Here is an 18,072-nt window from a genome sequence, read left to right as displayed (position 1 = left end):
TTACTAATAAAGTTGGGCGATACTGGGAACTTTGGTATCGATCTGATACCAAGTAAATACAAGGCCAGTATTGCCAATAAAGAGTAACCATACTGATACCAATACTTTTTATTATTTAAGATTGATGTATTTCCAAACTGTGGACCTCAAAGTGTTCTTGTGATTTTTTTCCTATTGATTGTGTTGATAATACCTAGGACAGAATCAGGGCAAAGTTTAAAGGTGACAAATTACTTTAGTGTCATGATAAACATTTATGTTTAGAAACAATAAAACAGCAAAAAAAAAAAAAAATGCCCTAAACATTGTTATGTGAAATTATTTTCTCAAGAAAATGAAGTGCAAAAAATTGTCCCTTTAAGGTAAAAACTAAAACTTTTTTTTAAGGTACTGAATTGAAGACTACATTACAAAAAATAAATACAAAAAAAACATTTTTCCACTCTTTTTTAATATATAAAGTATAAAGAATTACTACACCAGAACAAATGCTATAAAAAAAAATCAAATAAACTTATTTTTTTGGAGTCTGGTTGCTTGTTTCTCTAGTGCCACTTAGCCACGTGACGATGCGTCATCAAAAATCAGGAGGGGGAGCACTGTGCCACAGCGGCACTTACACAGTCACAGACACAGTCGGGTCGCCACTTTTATGATACCGCAGCAGTCAGTGCATACAGGAGAAAAAACTAAACTAGAGTGTTTATCTTTATGCACTTGTATTGTTCGATATCAATACCAAAGTTGGTATCTATATTACCAATATTTGGATCGATCCGCCCACCTCTAATTACTAATAAATGTATGTACAAAGAGGGTGCCAAAATATAGAGAAGGTTCCCTCGCTGGAAATGTAGTATAAGTATTGTGGAAATATTCCACAATACTTAGAATACAGTACGTTGATTGGTAGTCGCTCAGTAACTCCATTTCCTGGTCACCAATCAAACAGTACACATGGAGTAAGGTGTCCTTTACTTTTGACCCTCTTTCGTCACACTGTCACTATATCTTGGGGAAATACATGCTGGCAAAATAAATTTGAAGTCAATAACAAGTTTCCAAACAGAAGGGACAGGGGCATGTTTACAATTGCATTGCTTCACCTCTTCAAACAACACTCTGTAAATGTTTGGGAAGTAAGAAGACCTGTCTCTGGAGTTTTAATAGTGAAATGTTTCATATTAGCGTGATGGTGGATTTTAGCTGCTCAGCAGTTTTCGGGGTCTCCTTTTAGGGTTTGCCAAGTGTTCTCTGGGGCTGATTAGTCAGGGCAGCAGGCAGGCCTGTAGAGCAGTTGGACTCTTCTACTACAGAGCTATGCTGCTGTAATATATGAAAAGTTTGGAAGTAGTTGTGTTAATGTTGCACCAACCATTGTTCAGTATGACCGAATGTGAAAGCCACCCATTCATTTGACACATGTATCCCCATGCCATCAGGATTCAGGTCGTTTGAACTGTGCACTGAACTATAAACTGGGTGGTTCCTCATCTCATCGGAGCAGAGAACATGAAATCAATGATTTCTAAAAAATGAGCTAAGGCCCAAAGAAGTCATCTCTGCCTCTATGTCTGTTATTTTGTGCAGCCACAACTTCTTACAGAAAAATGTCTTTGTATGTGATTTTGAATGGAGTGCCACCCGAGGGCCCAAACATCTAATACTCCAAACACACTTTGTCCCTTTTGCTTAGCGATTTCTCCACATTCTCTCAAGTTTTCATATTATGTCTTGTTGATGAATTCCCAATTCCCTTCCAATTTTGGAGAAGTATTATTCTTGAGTTATCTCCTTCTCAGTTACTTACAGGGTGGTGAAACTTTCTCTTTCTTACTCCTGAGAAACTCAGCCTCCCTGGAATGTCTTTTCTATGCCCAGACATGTCACCTAATTCATTTGTTTGTATTTTTTGCAGTACAAAACTTTTTCAGTGACTGTTATCATCTCAGTGTTTTAATAAAAACCTGTTGCTGCTAACACCACATAGTGTCCCAGCTCTTTGGAGCTACACACCTTAAGAATTTCAGAAAGCGATCAAAGTGTCTGTCAATAATGTTTCATAATTCCTGCAGTAAAATAAAAATTAGGAAAAGATAAAAGATACACCTGAACTCACCATACCAGCCTGATCAGTATACAGTTTCTTGCATCAACTTGCACTAACGTGTACCCCACAGATGCTGAAGCCCTAGGTGCTGCACACACTCAGATTATATGGAGGGGTGGTACTAGTTTGACATTTCATCAAGTTTTGGCTGTGTGCCATCATACCACTCCTTTCTGGATGAAGATTTGTGGGGTGGTTACGGCTGATTTGATCTGACTGACTTCACTTGAATTCTGTCACAGAGCGGATTAGCCTACTCCTTGAAACAACTGGCCACGGTGAGCCAGACAAAATGATAGGAATTTACTTTTCAAAGATCACTTTTGCATTTTAGCTCAGTTTGTCAAGCTGCAATTGTTTCAGTTTCGTGTTTTCCTCTCTTGCAGATGTCTGACTACAAAACACTTGTTTTCTTTGACCTGGAGACAACTGGATTAGGTGATGTGATGTCTTTATGTCTTTAAAAGTGTCATATTCTACTTAATCAGTCTGAGATTAGTGTAGTTATACCTAGTTCTATTTTTTTTAACCTACCCTGCTAGTGTTACAGTTTTAGTTTGTAGTATTTGGCTACAGTACTTGATTACAAGTGTTTTTTTTTAGCTCAATGGACTTCTTTAGTTAACAATCAAATTATTTGCAAATGAAAACTAAGACAGTGTACAGCTTTATTTTTGCCGAAATAAATTTTCCTATAACAAACAATGGTAGAGCAAAACCTAGCGACCTGACAAAAAGCTGGGCGTGAAAAAAATGGACAAGCAATGATCAGACAATTAATCAGTTTAACAATTGCCCAAAACCGAGTAGAGCCACTTTCTCAACCAGGTTACCTTTAAATTTAGAAATATTATGTTTTATGGCAAAATAATAGAAGATTAACAATAGGACGGATGTGAAAAGTTTTTTCCATCTGTCATGTCTTATTCAGGAGAGGTTTTTCATGCATAAAGAAAAGGTTTTCATTTCAACTCAAACTTGATGAACATACCAAAAAGCTACTAAAGACACAAGTGGAAATTAACAGGCCTGTTGGTGCATGTCACAGCCGCTGCACTGCAGGAAGATCTGCCTCAGTAAAATAAAGCCATGTATGCAGATGAGGTCTGCCAACAAAGGGTCACTTTAAATGTAGAGTACGTTTCATTATTGTATGGCTGTGACTAGAGCTGCAACTATCGAGTATTTTTGGAATCGAGTACTCTGTAGATTATTTCTTCGAGTACTCGAGTACTCTAACGAGTTATACTATTTTGTTTTTTAAACAAATTAATCAATTATATAGAATAAAACATGTTAAGGCTTTTAAAATGAGCAACCAAATACTGTTTTTTCCTCAGAAAAGGTTTTTTTAATGAACAACTTTAAAAGTTTTAACCAGTTCTGGCCTAAAATCAAAGCCAATTCAATACTGCTTTACAAAACAGTAATATAATTCTGCAATCCAAAGCAGCCTAAAACACAGGGCATAAGAATGTAGTGTATTAGTATGAATTTTTCCAACATGTTTAAGGAAGGCTAGGAAGAGAGAGAGATTAACTCTCAAGTCCCTGTAGAAAAAGAAAAAATCACAACACTACATCAAAACATAGTTAAGATATGTGATATGAGAGAGGGGGGCTGCAAAGTGCTGCTCCTCCCCTACAAAAGCGCACCCTGTAAGGCAGGGGTGTCAAACTCAATTGCACATGGGTCCAAAACTCAAAACACACACTTTAGGTCAAGGGCAGAAAAAGAAAAGTAGATTGAACACATTAAATCTAAAATGTTTTGTTAATAAATATGAATAAATGGACACAAATACTATCATTATAGAAAAAAAGAAAAATATGAATAACTATGGATAACTTAAAAAGCTTTTGCTCTCCCTAAAAATGTCTCCTGTCAAAATAAAAAGTTGAAAATATGAACATGAAAAAAAACAAAAAAAAACTGAAAATATTATATAAAATTGTGCTTTTGTTTTCCATTTGTCTCTTGTTCAGAAAGGCAGCTGTTCCACTGCATTATGGGATCTGTATTTTGTGTGTTATCAGCACTTTATAGGGCCAGACCATTAGTAAAAACAAACAACAAAAACAAAACAAAAAAACAATATAAAACTATCGCGTGGGCCAGATATAATTGTCCCTCGTGCCCCCTGGTCTTGAGTTTAACACATAAACTGTGAGAAGTGGTTACAGCTGTATTTACGTGAGTGAGTAAAACTTGTCATGCTTCGTACTATACAACAGAGTCCTGCGCGGGTCCAATTTTCAAGATCCGACCCGCCCGCCCCGACCTAGGGACGTACAAACCCGCACCGCAAACTCGCGCATCAGCCTGATTAGTACCGCAACCCGACCCGATCCGTGAAAACACGACCCGCAGCCCGACCCTTAACATCATTTAAAGTATTCATTTTGGGTCATATTGTCTGAAAATTGAACGGTATATCGCCATAGTTCAGATGCCAGTGAGTAAACAACGCACCTGAATGAAGCAACTCTTCCAGTAAAAGCTTGACTTCAGCTCCATCATACACCGTCTGTGATCTTCTCACATATAACTGTAAAATCACTCGTTTTTTAACGTTTAATGCTTTTAAACTTTTAATCTCTTAAAAGGACCTTTACATGTGTAATAGTAGACTTACTTTCTGTCCAGACTTAAGCGACGCTCAGCAGGTACGAGCCGTGATCATGTCTCAACCATGGATGTAGTATAAGAACTGGATCGCGTGGCTATATGGTCACAGCCCTACAACCAGCTTACACCTTACGTTTTTTATTTATTGTATTTATTATTATTTTATATTAATTTTGATGTGTCAACGAAAATAAAACCCGCGACCCGACCCGCATGTTATTTTTTCCACCCAGATCCGAACCCCGAAAAATAAAAGTTTTTAAAAACCACCCGCAAATCAGCTGTTTCTGCGGGTACCCGACCCAGCGCAGGACTCTGCTATATAATGTGCAGGCGCTAGGGTTAGCAATTTTAGGTAAGTTACCCTGTAGAACCTCCTCCACTTGGAGTGGTGTAGTGAGGGTGTTTGCGTTTAAGGTGCTGCAGTATCGCCGACGTGGTGTGATGGTATGCAAGTTCGGCTTTGCAGTATACACACTGAACGATATTTTCGGCACTTCGAAGTGTGAAGTGGTCCCACACACCAGACGTTTTCGGTCTTTTTCGTCCACCTTCCGCCATTGTTTAAGTCCGGCATCGCTGTGATATGTCCGTCAATTAAGACAGTCCGGGTGACACACGTACACATACACACACACACACACACACCTCCTCTCTCTCTTTCCCTCTCTGTCCGTCAATCACAACAGTCCGGTGACACACACACCTCATCTCTCTTTCTCTCTCTCCTTTTCTCACACCATCTCTCTCTCACGCACACATACATACACAAACGCGCGCGCACCTGATAGCTCTCATCGCCATGTGATGTTAATTAAACGAAGCCTCGAGGTAAAGAATTTGCCTCGATCATTTTTTGTACTCGAGGTACTCGAGTTACTCGAGTAATAGTTGCAGCCCTAGCTGTGACTTTGATATATGTTTGGGAGTAAATATAGCTTTTGCCCAATAGGTGGGGCTTTTCTGATGACCCAAATGCATGTGTATATAAGTCGGACAATGTATGTGAGTGATTCTACCATATCTTTTATAGAGGGCGACACTAGCACAGAAATGAGCATATAGATGTTTTAGGAGGTGGACCTTGATCATGTATGTGAAATTTGAAGCAGACTGGACCTTATATAAAGGAGCTACAATGACTTCCTTGTTCATGGTGAAACTTCAGAGTTGACCCAATGCTGTGGACGCACCCTTTGATTACAGGACATGACCCAATATGTTTAATAAGGGGAGGAGTTTTTAAGTAAGGAGGAGTAAAACATATGACTTTCTGTTGGCAGTAGGGGGTGCTCTAGTTTTAGGAGAAAAAAAACTATGTAGATATGCTCAGGGTGTGAAACTGTGTGTTAGTCCAGTTCCACTATTGTACGTGAGTATTATTAAGGTTTGTGTGTTGCCAAATTTTGTTTGGCAGAGATTGGATTGGGTATAGATTGGGCTGCAGTTCTACAAATTGCCAGTAGAGGGGACAGTTGTGTCTCTGAAGTACTGAAGTCAACATCAAAACTCTCCAAGGCCTCAACAAATCCAAAATTAGTGTAGCAGACTTGTGTGACTAGAATCCTAATTGGGAAACCTTGTAGCCCAACTGCTTTTTCTAAAGAGCACCCCATAGACAGCTTAAAGCAGAATCGGACCAAGCCTGCCACAAGATGAGAAAGTGCTAATCCTTGTCAATGCACCTGTTAACCAATTCTCTGTTAAGTTATGCTTCCTTATCTTCTCTGCTTTCAGACAAAGAGTGCGACATCACACAGGTGTCAGCAATATGTGGACAGAAAGAATTTAATGCCTACACTGTACCAGAGCGCGAGATTACTCCAGGCGCTTCAAGGGTCACAGGCATCACTCTGAAGGATGGTGTCCTGTATGTCCATGGAGAACCTGTAGACACTATCCCACTCAGAGAAGTTTTCACAACCTTCATCACCTACCTTGGCTCCTTTCCTGCCCCAGTGGTGCTGGTTGCGCATAATGGCAAACGTTTTGATTTTCCCGTGCTCAGGCGACTGCTGGGGAAATGCTCCCTGGAGGATGAGTTCCTGAAGGTGGTGTCAGGGTTCCTGGACACCCTTCCGCTGAGCAAAGATTTGTTTCCAGATCTTGAGCGTCATTCCCAGGGGTTCATGGTAAAGCATTTCCTGAAGAAGTCATTTGATGCGCACAATGCTGCGAACGACGCTCGGGTGCTGCAGGAGCTGCTCTACTCTTGGAAGCTAGACAAAGAAACCATCAAGAGATTTATTGACACAGAGTAACCTATCTGACCATAAAAAACAAAACAATGTTGTTCTTTGTCGTTTAGTCCTCACAATGCACTCAAATGTTTACTTTTCCTGAAATGCAGATTGTCAGCTGATTGTAATATTTTGTGAGATGCAACTATACAAACACAAAACAATAAAGTTTTCTTTAAAGTAAACTTTTAAGTAAAATATTATATTTTATATTCTTTATAATAGCAAAAGTTTCATGAAAGGATAAAAGCATGATGGGATGGGAAATAATACATTTATTTTTGTGTAAGATTGCCCATATATTAATATTCAGGGTTTAAAATAAAAAAAGAAAACAAGAAAGGAAAAAACACTGAAGATATTTCCACTAACCTACCCGTCGTTTCAGTGTTTTATTAGATTTTAATATACTGCTCTCATATTGTACTGTCGGTTATTTCCATTAGGGGGCAGCAGTTTCCTTTGGACGAGCAGTTTTGTTCATATGTCGCAGAAGAAGAAAAACGTTTTCTGCGCATGCGCAATATTTAAAAACAATAGTAGCAAAGTTCTGTCTTTAAACCACTGTGTTTTAAGTTCTTAACTGTAGAAATATATATTGATTTTGCACTCATTAATGGTTGATTCTGGCATTTTTAACTCACCGGTATGTTAATGCTGCAGTGGAAACTGGCTTCGCTGGTTTTAAAAAACACTCGGCGGTAAAATTGAAACGACAAACGCGACTCCGAGAAACAGTAATGTAGTTCAGTAAGTCGTTCAGTTTCTCTAGTCTGTGTTTGTTCGTTTATTTGTATTAAAATATATCCGTAAGAGACCGAGGCCGTGATGCAAAAGTCCGAGTTAGACAGAGCTGAAAAGTGTCAACAGTCGCTGGTTTTCTTTGACTTGGAGACAACCGGACTAGGTAAGATCACCTGACCCCTGCTGGTATAAGAGCTAATGGTGTCTTAATGGTAATTGCATACATTATAATGTTTTAATTTCTTGCACTAACTGTCTGACTTACACTGGGTTCCTCAGACGACACTAATGTCTGCCTGTGTCTAAATAACTGACAATTTAGCTGTACTCAATGTATTATTAATATAAGATACCATTCATAGAACTACTGCTCTACTCAGGAAATAAGCTTGTAGTCAAATTTACCTCAGTCAGATATTTAGATTTTAAAAAATGTGTGTACGTTTTAAATTACATTTATTGTTGGGTGTGAAAACGGATAGATAGATAGATAGATAGATAGATAGATAGATAGATAGATAGATAGATAGATAGATAGATAGATAGATAGATAGATATGTACAAGCAAGCCATTTGAAGTAAAACCTGTTCTGTGTTTTTTTCCTCTAGATAAGACTTGTGAGATTGTCCAGCTGGCTGCAGTGAGCGGAGGTCACTCGCTCAACCTCTACATCATCCCACGCTGTCGAATGCAGCGAGGGGCTGCCAAAGTGACCGGCTTCAAAGTCCGCAGGCACAGACTGTACCTTCACCGTCAGCTTGTCCTCACTAACTCCCTGAGAGAAGTCCTTGTCTCCTTCATAGCTTTCTTGCAAATGCTCGGACGCCCGCTTGTTATTGGCCACAACATACGCCGTTTTGATTGTCGCCTGCTGGCTCGAGCTCTGGATGAACTTGACCTCAGAGCAGAGTTTGACTCTTCAGTCTCAGGCTGTGTCGACACTCTGCCGCTGGCTCGGGAGATCCTGAAGGACCGTGGCCTCCAGAGTTTTCGACAGGAGAATCTGGTCAGGGAGCTGCTGGGTGTGGACTACAAGGCCCATGATGCTTTGGAGGATGTGCGGGCATTACAGGCTCTTTACAATGTGCTTAAGCCTACACCAGAGTTGATCAGCCAGCATAGGTTTACTTTGGACACCATGCATAACAAACCTGTCAAAACCTGTAAAAAATCTAAAGTGAACTCTAAGCTGCCACAGCAGCGCCCCCTGTGGGAGCACTTCAGACAGGCAGTGAAGCTGACGGAGGAAAAAGCAGAGGATCAGGATGGAGAGCAGCAGAGTGGATCATAGAACATTTCTACAGAAGACTGGCCTGGTCAAAAGGGGACCAGATACAAACAAAAAGAAGAGAAAATACTAAATGCACACAGTTCTACCTCAGCCAAATGCAGCGCTTCAATAAGGTTTGCTAAGACATGCACTTTATTTTTTGTAAAATAATTTGTTTTTAGTTTCAGGGACTGTTCTTGAACATGTGGAACATTGTGTCTTCTGCCTCATTCACTGCTCATCGGAGGCCGACATTCCTTATTTTGAGCATTTCTTAAAAAAAGGGGGTTAAGACTTTTATTTCTAAAATTTGAAATGGTCAAAATGTGTTTATTAGTTGAACAGATTTAAAGTATTATTCCTATTTCACTTCAAAGGTAGGAGCTTATTTTGACTGTATTTCTGTGTGTTACGGAGAAAATAATTTTTTACTGTGTTCATTGTCTCCCCAAGTTCCTTTAAATGTTTTGTTAAGCCTAACATTTTTGAGAGTAAATAAAGGCGTCTATTAATAAATTGAGGGTATCATTTCTGCTGCTTAGAGACTTTTAAATGGCACATACATTAAAAAGATCCATTATTCATAATGTTTATATGTGATATAAAAAGAACGTGCTTAAGCATATGAACAAATAGGTAAAAGAAGAGACTGCAAGCATTAGGAACAATAAAAGAAAGAGTTTAAGAAACATGGTAAGGCTAGAAACATTTTTTTTTTTAAAGTTTATCAGCGGTGATGCTCCAAACATTTTAGAAACATATTCACGCTTCTGCCCAAATGTGCAGGATAGTTTGCTTGCAGCTACAGTCAAATTTCTTCCAGTCCATTGTGTATTTCTGCTCTGCACCCACAAACATTAAAGTGCTATTTCTCTTCATTTATAGTTCTGCAAATTCTGGCACTGGTTTAGTTCTCTTTACAGTTGAAAGACTCACATTGATTTATGCTAAGTTAGCTGCATCATAAAACAATGCGTTAATTTTGGTTGGATTCTTTCCATTTTAATTACCAAGTTTGTATGACATGTTATTTGTCTTAATTAAATCAATCTTACATTTTTGTGTTTCCTGACTGTATTATTTGCAGTCTTAGAGTTAAATATTATCTTTTTTGACATCTCTTTGAATAAAACTACTTGATTTGACAATACAATATCTTTTTGCATAGAAATTTAAAGATACTACAATTTGAAGTTGTCAAATAATCCATAAAAGTCCCTTGGTTTTGATTTTGAGTGTAGTTTTTTAACACCAAACACATCAGTTCAGACAGTGTAGTAACAGAACCAGGCTTTATTACACCAGTTTCTACGGACACATGTTCCCTGCAGTCCCAGGCTACATAATCAGTATAATCAAAAATGCTAAACCATGCCCAAACTACGGAAATATTCAAAGAAATGTTCCCTTACAAGCACCCATATCAAACAATTATGGTAAAAACATGGCCTTCAGACTTCTGTGCACTTGAAGGACACAATTTAAAAGTGACAAAAAAGATTTATGTGCAAATTCCTGGACGTACAGTGTAACACTAACTGTGATCCCAAACAGGATCAGTAACAAAGGTGTGATCATTGGATAAAACATTACATTGACCTCTATAGGACTTAGTCACTAAATTAAAACATTTAAAAATATGGTTAAACTTAATCAGTCGATGGTTTGATGACAAAAATAACTAGAGGCTTCATAATCAAAATGATTCTCTACACAAGACTCCCCTCTTGTTTCTGTTAACATTCACATCTTATATCTGTACAACAACAAACATTTTGAAGGTTTAGTGCATTTATATCAAAGACAAGCATATTGATCGACTGTCATCACTGATACATTTATGACAAAGGAAAAAAAAAACAGCAGGGTTTTTTGTTTCACTGAAGTCACTCTAGGGTGAAATAATTTAGAAATATTTACTCACTGTTACGTTTTCAGCTCAATGGAGGTTTCATTCTCAAATATTTGATTAGAGATTACCAATGGAACTGGAATATCACGCTAAAGTCTGCACCAAACTGAAAAATACAGTTACAGTAAAGTGGCGACATGACACTTCATTATGTCATAATGTACAAGTGAAGCCTTATGATACAGAGCTCCTTCAGGGGTCAGTTCATTCACTATTGATGAATTAGTTCAAACAATAAAACATGCAAAAGGTCTGAACATTTTGGCTTTTAAAAAAGTCAGAAATACAGACGTATTTGTTCCAATAATACTATAAAACTGAATGCAGCATTTCGAGACGTGACTGTACAAGATGTGGATTTTGATTGGTTTGCAACGAGCAGCTGTAGTTCTTTTCAGTAGAGATGTTCTGATACTATTCTTTCAAATTAAGACTGACTGGGACTTACAAGTCAGTTAAACCTCATGAAGAAAATAATACATGAGATTGTTCATTTTAAAAGCTGCTTACTGCTAAGTAAGTTGTAGTTGTAAAATTAGGTTACAATGATGCTATAACCGTTATGACCTGGACCAATGCAAGGAAGGAAAAAGTTGAACTAACCTTTTTGACACTACTTTACTTCAAGTTTGAACATCCTGAAACATGTAAATATTTAACTTGAGTGTTTGTAGGTGTAGCGTTACTATCAGGATTGTTTCTTCCACTGGTATTGACATCAGAACAACTCTAACTTTTAGTCGAACAAATGTTGGAGTTCCATAAAGATGCATTTCCTGAATCTCATGACGTCGTGCTGAATGGAATGGAGATACAGGCCTTGATTCTATGATTTCTATGACTGTTCACTACTTTAAGGAGAAGTTTCCAGAAGGTAATCATGCGCTGGTAACGTTTTTAAAGCATCAATACTTGCAGAGATCAAGATGAAATGACCCTCTCAGGTATTACTGCTCCAAATCAAACATGCACAGGCATCTCAGCATTACACTATATACTCCCAACTGTAAACACTAAGAATTTGTGTTTTCCCAGAGGTGGGTTTTGAGTTTTTGAAAAGATAACACAGGTAGCTTTGTCTCTTAGAGAGACAAACTGCTGGCTCACTTAACGGACATGCTAAGTGGGGTAGTAGTGTACTGAGTAGTGAGTGGTGGTGAACTGCACAGGTGTAAACATATCCCCAACCCTGCTGCAGTGCAGTTTGAGTAAATCATGGTTGATGCGTGTTATTTTTGTTGTATTAAACTTGAAGATATGGGTGTAGAACTGTGAGTGTACCTGGAATAAAAAGGGAAAATGCCATCAATACTGAAGGGTAACCTTGAAAACAGTTAATTCTAAGTGTCCTCAGGGGAAGATTACTGTGGAATAAATGTAGTTTAGGTTGTTGTTGTTGTTGTTGTTGTCTCTTCCTCTGAGCACTTTTAGAACTTTTGGCTGCAGTACAACTTATTTTGGTGTCATAATTTCTACATTTACTGAACTGTTTCCAATGTTTCTTCCAATATTTCTATGCTGTCAAAGTTATTCACTGCTTTCTCTTCAACATTGTGGCAATATTTCATTGTCTATTCTAAGCACATGTCCAGCACCTTTGGATTATTTGGGATGTGCACATCCTCCACAGAGTTTCAAAGAGATATTCAACTGTAAGTTATAAAAGTTAAAACCAGTTAAAACCCAGCAGCAAGAACTGCTAATCTAAACCCTAAGAAACACTGACAGAGGCAGCATTTACTGGAGTTGGGCTGGGGGGAGCAGCGGGCACACAGAGGCATCCACACTGTGTCTTAATCCTCCTTTGGTGAACTACCTCCCTGAATGTGCAGGGAGTGATCTGTAGGCTCATCCTTGAACAAACCTGCAGTGACACCAGAGGAAAACAAACACAGGCGGTTTGAGGTTTCACACTCACTCACAGCTACAGGAGGCAGCAGGCCCTGAACATGATCATCCCTGGCGGGGAGGTAATGTGCAGGGAGACGCTTTCATTGGCTGACACAAACAGGACAGTGCCACGTCTCAGGGTGACGTCAGAAAGGGCAGCGGCAGACGTTGCTGTGGCGTCACCTTCAATGACCAGGAGGATGCTGGCGCTGTCGACTGGAGCGACAGTGTACTGTTTCATCGAGGCTGGGACCTGAGCAGCAGATGAGAAAAAATGAAAGCCTGGTAGACTTTGCATTGTCTTTGAATTGTTTCTAATTTATGTTTATTCTTTGGCACAATGTGGGCCAAGAAACATCTCCCGTGAGATGCAACACAACAGCTTAAAGACCCGTGAGGCTGAGACAAACAGGTAGACATCACATTTTAAGGTTAAACTTGCTTCGTCGCCATATTAACTGTACATCTTTACTTTTAGTTCATGCAAAACCTTCATGGATAAAATGTGTCTTATTTCATAAAGACTGCTTTACAGTCTATGTCATTGTAAAAATGTGCATGCATTTTGAATGCATTTTGGCAACAGAAGCAACGAGTTAGTGTTCTCTGAACACTATATCACAACTGTAGGCAGCACAAAAATGTCTGATTATTCTTTGGTGAGTCGTCAGAAATGTCATTACAATTGAACTATGACCATTTCAGAGAAAGTGTTTTGGAGTTAAGAGCGACTGTGCCAACTGGTGGCATTTAGCCAAATATGTCAGTGATTTTTGGCTGACAGTTGCCAGTTAACTGGGTCACACTTTTCACTGAAACACCAGCAACATCTGTGTCTTATACCCCATGGTCTTGTGTGCTTTCCAGATCAGGGGGGAAAATGCTGCCTAAATACACGCACAGTCATAACTTTTTACTAACAACAAAGGTGACAAACTGTTTGATTTTGTAATTCACAACAAAGCTGGATGTCATTGAAAAAGTGGTGGTTTTTATTATGTAGAAACTAGCTGATGTTTCCCACCTGTATCCTCATGACAGTGAAGTCTGGCACTGGGGGGTCGTAGAGGGTCACACAAGGGTCTGAGGCATCTTGGACACTTGGGAAGATTTTGGAGCTGGTAGGAGCCGGGGTGTAGTTCAGCATCTCACACAGGGTGTTCACATCAATGTATTTAGGAGTCAAACCAGCTCTCACTGTGTTGTCTGAGCAGGCCATGCACTCAATACAGTCTGGACAGAAAAGAGAAGTTTTAGATGCACAGAGAAGGCACTACTGTACCCATGCAGCCTGGAGAGCTACAGCACGTTTTAGAAGATACAAACCTCCATAAATGTAAGCATGTGGCTCATTGGCTCCGAGGAACATTGCCTGTCCTGGCTCCAGGATCACATAGTTAAGGAAGTAAATGGAGAAGCAGCCGATGTCTCCTGGGTACTGGGAGTGGAGACGTAGCAACAGGTCCCCGTTACTGCTTGATGTGTCTTTCCCTGCTGCACCTGTAAGAGCCATTAACATCTAAGATCATCCACAGCCAAGCCAGCTTTTAAACTAGTACAGAGTCATTTTTCTACTGCCAAAAATGGCTTTAGGAGGTAAAAACAAAATATTAATGTGGAGGATTTTGATCATTAAGTGTTTGAATAAATTCTGTAGATGCCTGCAAACATCGTCCAGCTAAACTGGAGAAAGTTCAACAAGTAGATTTGTTTTTTACCTGGATGATATCTCTCTTTAAATCCCTTGCATCATAGACCACATTGTTGACTATGCAAATTAAAGACTGTGCCAGCATATTGAGAAATCTTCTCATGGTGTAACAGACTCCAGTTGTAGTCAGGCATGCAGCAAAGTAAAGCTAAGAATTGAAGGTTTCACATATGCACAGATATTCTTTCTCCTTACCTTCTTCAGTGACTCTCTTGACGAGCATGTTGAGCTGATCTACAAACACCTTCTTCTCACAGTTCATCATCCTGGTGAAGCACTTCTTCAACACCTGGCTCGTATGAACTGCATCTCCCATGCAGCTTTGCAGCTCCCCTGCTGCCTCATTGCCCACCAGAGCACGAAACTCTGGGACACCTGATTGGCACAAAGGTATGAACTGACTTTTCAAGCATTTATCTGTTAAAGTCCACTACTTTTGATGAAATACAGGATATGTTGTAAGGGTGCCACACTAATGTATGATTTGACTCCTACATTTAAGGAATCCCAGGAGCTCCTCTACTGGTCTGAAGCCACACAGGCCCTGGAAGCGGGTCAAAGCGATGGCCATCTCTGGCTTGTGGTTGTTGTCTGGATAGTGCTCCGGAAACTGAGCATGGAGATGTGCAGCTAACTCCTGGCCACACCATAATGATGGAGGGGGAGGAGGGTTAGCAAGAGAGAGCAGGCAGAGAGCATGTCGACAGACATGAAATAATCAATGCTAAATAACTTCCCAAGTTCTGAATAATGGCTCATTTTACACAGAACTGAACACTGAGTGAGTGTATTTGTACTCACTCTGTTGGGGTGAGCCTGTATGGAGAGGGCTGTATTGACAGAGAGGACTTTGAAGAGGAAGGGCAGCTGGCCATGAAAGGTGTCTTTGACCTTGGAGCCCAGACATGCTGGGAAGTGGGCAATCCACTGGCCAAGTGTTGTCTGTGCAATCCGGTTGTCTTTAATCTGGGCGTCACCTTTTGGATGGGCACCCATCCACAGCTGGGAAACACAGCAAAGATGAACTTAAATCAGCAGCCGGTCTGTGACCAGAAGTAGAGGGGTCACAATCTTAATTTGACTAGAACAAATGTGGGAAAATGTTAAAGTGCTTCTCCCTTCCTCAGCTCTGCAACCCAATTAGAAATATCTGTACTTCAAGAGTAAATAGTATGCATCATCAGCTGCTTTGCCCCTTTTGTTCTCTGTTAACAAAGGGTCTGGTATCAGACATTTACATTTAATCAATTCATCAAATCCTTTAATCTAAAGTGGTTTATTCTCAGTGAGAGGGGAGGAATCCCAACCACCTCATTCAGTAAATCACTCGGGATAAGAGGGTTACTCTAATGCCCCAGAAGTAAATGGAGGATTTTGTCTCTCAAGGACACCTACTTGTTGGTGGACAAACACTAAGTGCAGCAGGACCGCGTAAACTGTGTGATATTAACCTTTTTGGTACAGGTTGGTTTCCTAAAGTTGCAGTTTCAGTTATCCTGGTGGGATAGTAATATTAAAATATGTTTAATTAAAAGTATGTGATTTATACTTGTTCTAATTTATCAACTTATTGCAGCTAAGCCTAATGATCCACACAAAAGATTATGTCAAATATCTCACTCATGACAACAATAGGACCTCATTGTGCTGGATAATGTAAAGTGGGTGTAATGTAGGATAAAGCACTCTTATAGATAATAGTTAAGCTCACATGACATGTGACATTAATGTGGCTTGCCATATGTGTATATGTTGCCACAGCCATAACTGGAACTGATGACCTTCATGACAAACCCTGCAGACCTGCTGAGGCTAAATAAGGAAAGACTTGTGAAAGGCATGACGAGAACAGGGCTCTCTGCCAAGACACTGAGGAACAACACCACTTTTTATGCCCTGGATAATCTAAAAATATGGAAGGGATGATGCATCTTTGTACTGTGCAGCAAAATTTCCCGATCTCAGAGATCTTGTTCAAATGAATATCAATACCTGAAAGAAATGCAATGTAAGAGTAGTCAATGTGACTGATGTGAGCTGCTTTTCTCGTGCTTTGTGAGGAAATGATGTGGAAATAGATTTTCTCAGCTCTGTTGCAGTGATACGATTCCAAACATCTCTGCTCCAACTTTGAAATCACTAGTCAAAAATATTTATTGCATTGAACTTGGAGAATTTGTTGTTGTTGTTGTTGTTGTTGCTGTTGTTGTTGTTGTTGACATTTACAACACCTCCCATGTGAGAGCTTCAGCGTGTGCCTTACAGACTTGTATAACCAGTGATCATGTGAATCAAACTAGTGCCTGTCCAGTGATGACTTTACCTCTGCATAGGGCTTTCCTTCCTCTATGACAGCGAGGGGATCTCCACCTATGACCAGTTTGGCCACTTCACTGTCCTGCCCTACCTTCCCCCAAGCATAGTTTTGCACAGCACAGGTAAGGGGAAACACTGCGAAGAGATAGATCACAACAGTGATTTGTGATTATTATGTGATAATCTCAAAGCACAAATGGTATTACAACACTCTTGGTAGCCTTCCTACTGATGTACACAATGTTTGGATATGTGTGCATAACAATTGTTTTATCTGAATATTCTCCATGATCCTTCACAATACTCATTATGTAGGTGAATCAATAATAAACTAAATTGTTAACTAAAGCAGCATCTCGGCTGAACAAGGCGTGGCGTATTTCTAAGGAATAATACTCAAAAGCCCCTTGACTGAATGTTTACCAGCACAATTAAACAGTAATGCGAGGGAGTATTCCGCAGGGGATACAGTTTTTGGCACAACACCGGCCAGCTGACGATGCAACGTTCATTGACAGAAACGCACACAGTAAGCAGGTTTACATTTGCGAGATACCGAGTCAGTTCACCGGGTGGATAAAATGTCGCTATACTTAGCGTTTAGCTGTACCCAATCTGTATGTTGGCCATAAAGCCAATGTGGTGCTTCTATATACTGCTACCGAACATCGTGCCGCTTTGTAACATTATCCGGTTCCCCGTTTTATCACAAACAAAACGCCGGTTGGGATGCGCGACAACGCGTTTTGTTCAGTGCTTTGTTTTCAAAAACATAAATCGGATATTATGACCTGTAAATAAATTGCTTTTCCACTTCTAGCTTCTTAAATGTTGTTGGAAGGGATGATTTGAATCATTTGAAAGGAGGAGAAAATCTCACTCACCTCGCACTTCCTCCATGGCTGCAACGTCGACTGTCAGACCTCTGGTGACGTCACGGCTCAACCAACCGGGTGCGTAGCTTTTTCTCTTCTGTTTGTCAAAGAAAAAAATAGTTCAAACACGATTTTGAAACATTATTGAATCAAACCGCAGAAGTAACTAAATAAAAAGAAAGAATATTGTTGGTCGTCGTCATTAGGCTGTACTTATAATTGTATTGTCACGATTATAGTAGTAGAAAGTAGTACAAGAAATAGTATTACCAGAAAAAAATATGCTTTGAAAAAAAATCATAAAATTAGCTGAATTTCAAACAAACAAAGCCCAAAGTAGACATGCATACATGTACAACTATATATAATTTTCAA

The 18,072-nt window shown here is 39.5% G+C and overlaps 2 protein-coding genes across 2 annotated transcripts; one reads left to right on the top strand and one right to left on the bottom strand.

The window, feature by feature from the left end:
- Positions 1-7,455: 7,455 nt before the first annotated feature.
- Positions 7,456-9,578, top strand: LOC141796755 (protein PML-like). The gene is made up of 2 exons (XM_074678013.1): positions 7,456-7,885; positions 8,332-9,578. Exons 1-2 carry the CDS (start codon positions 7,807-7,809, stop codon positions 9,012-9,014), a joined length of 762 nt encoding a protein of 253 aa, XP_074534114.1. The 5' UTR covers positions 7,456-7,806; the 3' UTR covers positions 9,015-9,578.
- A 708-nt stretch (positions 9,579-10,286) lies between these two features.
- On the bottom strand, positions 10,287-17,790 carry mpi (mannose phosphate isomerase). The gene is made up of 8 exons (XM_074677336.1): positions 17,707-17,790; positions 16,830-16,957; positions 15,308-15,508; positions 15,002-15,143; positions 14,702-14,881; positions 14,122-14,295; positions 13,820-14,028; positions 10,287-13,048 (listed from the first exon to the last, which is right to left on the bottom strand). The coding sequence occupies exons 1-8, from the start codon at positions 17,720-17,722 to the stop codon at positions 12,830-12,832; spliced, it is 1,269 nt and encodes a 422-aa protein (XP_074533437.1). The 5' UTR covers positions 17,723-17,790; the 3' UTR covers positions 10,287-12,829.
- Between the last annotated feature and the right edge of the window lie 282 nt (positions 17,791-18,072).

This window comes from Halichoeres trimaculatus, unplaced genomic scaffold (genome assembly GCF_033239565.1).
Source record: "Halichoeres trimaculatus isolate MK-OKI-2021-1 unplaced genomic scaffold, fHalTri1.1 fHalTri1_scaffold_10, whole genome shotgun sequence".
Taxonomy (NCBI): domain Eukaryota; kingdom Metazoa; phylum Chordata; class Actinopteri; order Labriformes; family Labridae; genus Halichoeres; species Halichoeres trimaculatus.
This window is presented reverse-complemented; position numbering and strand designations above follow the sequence as displayed.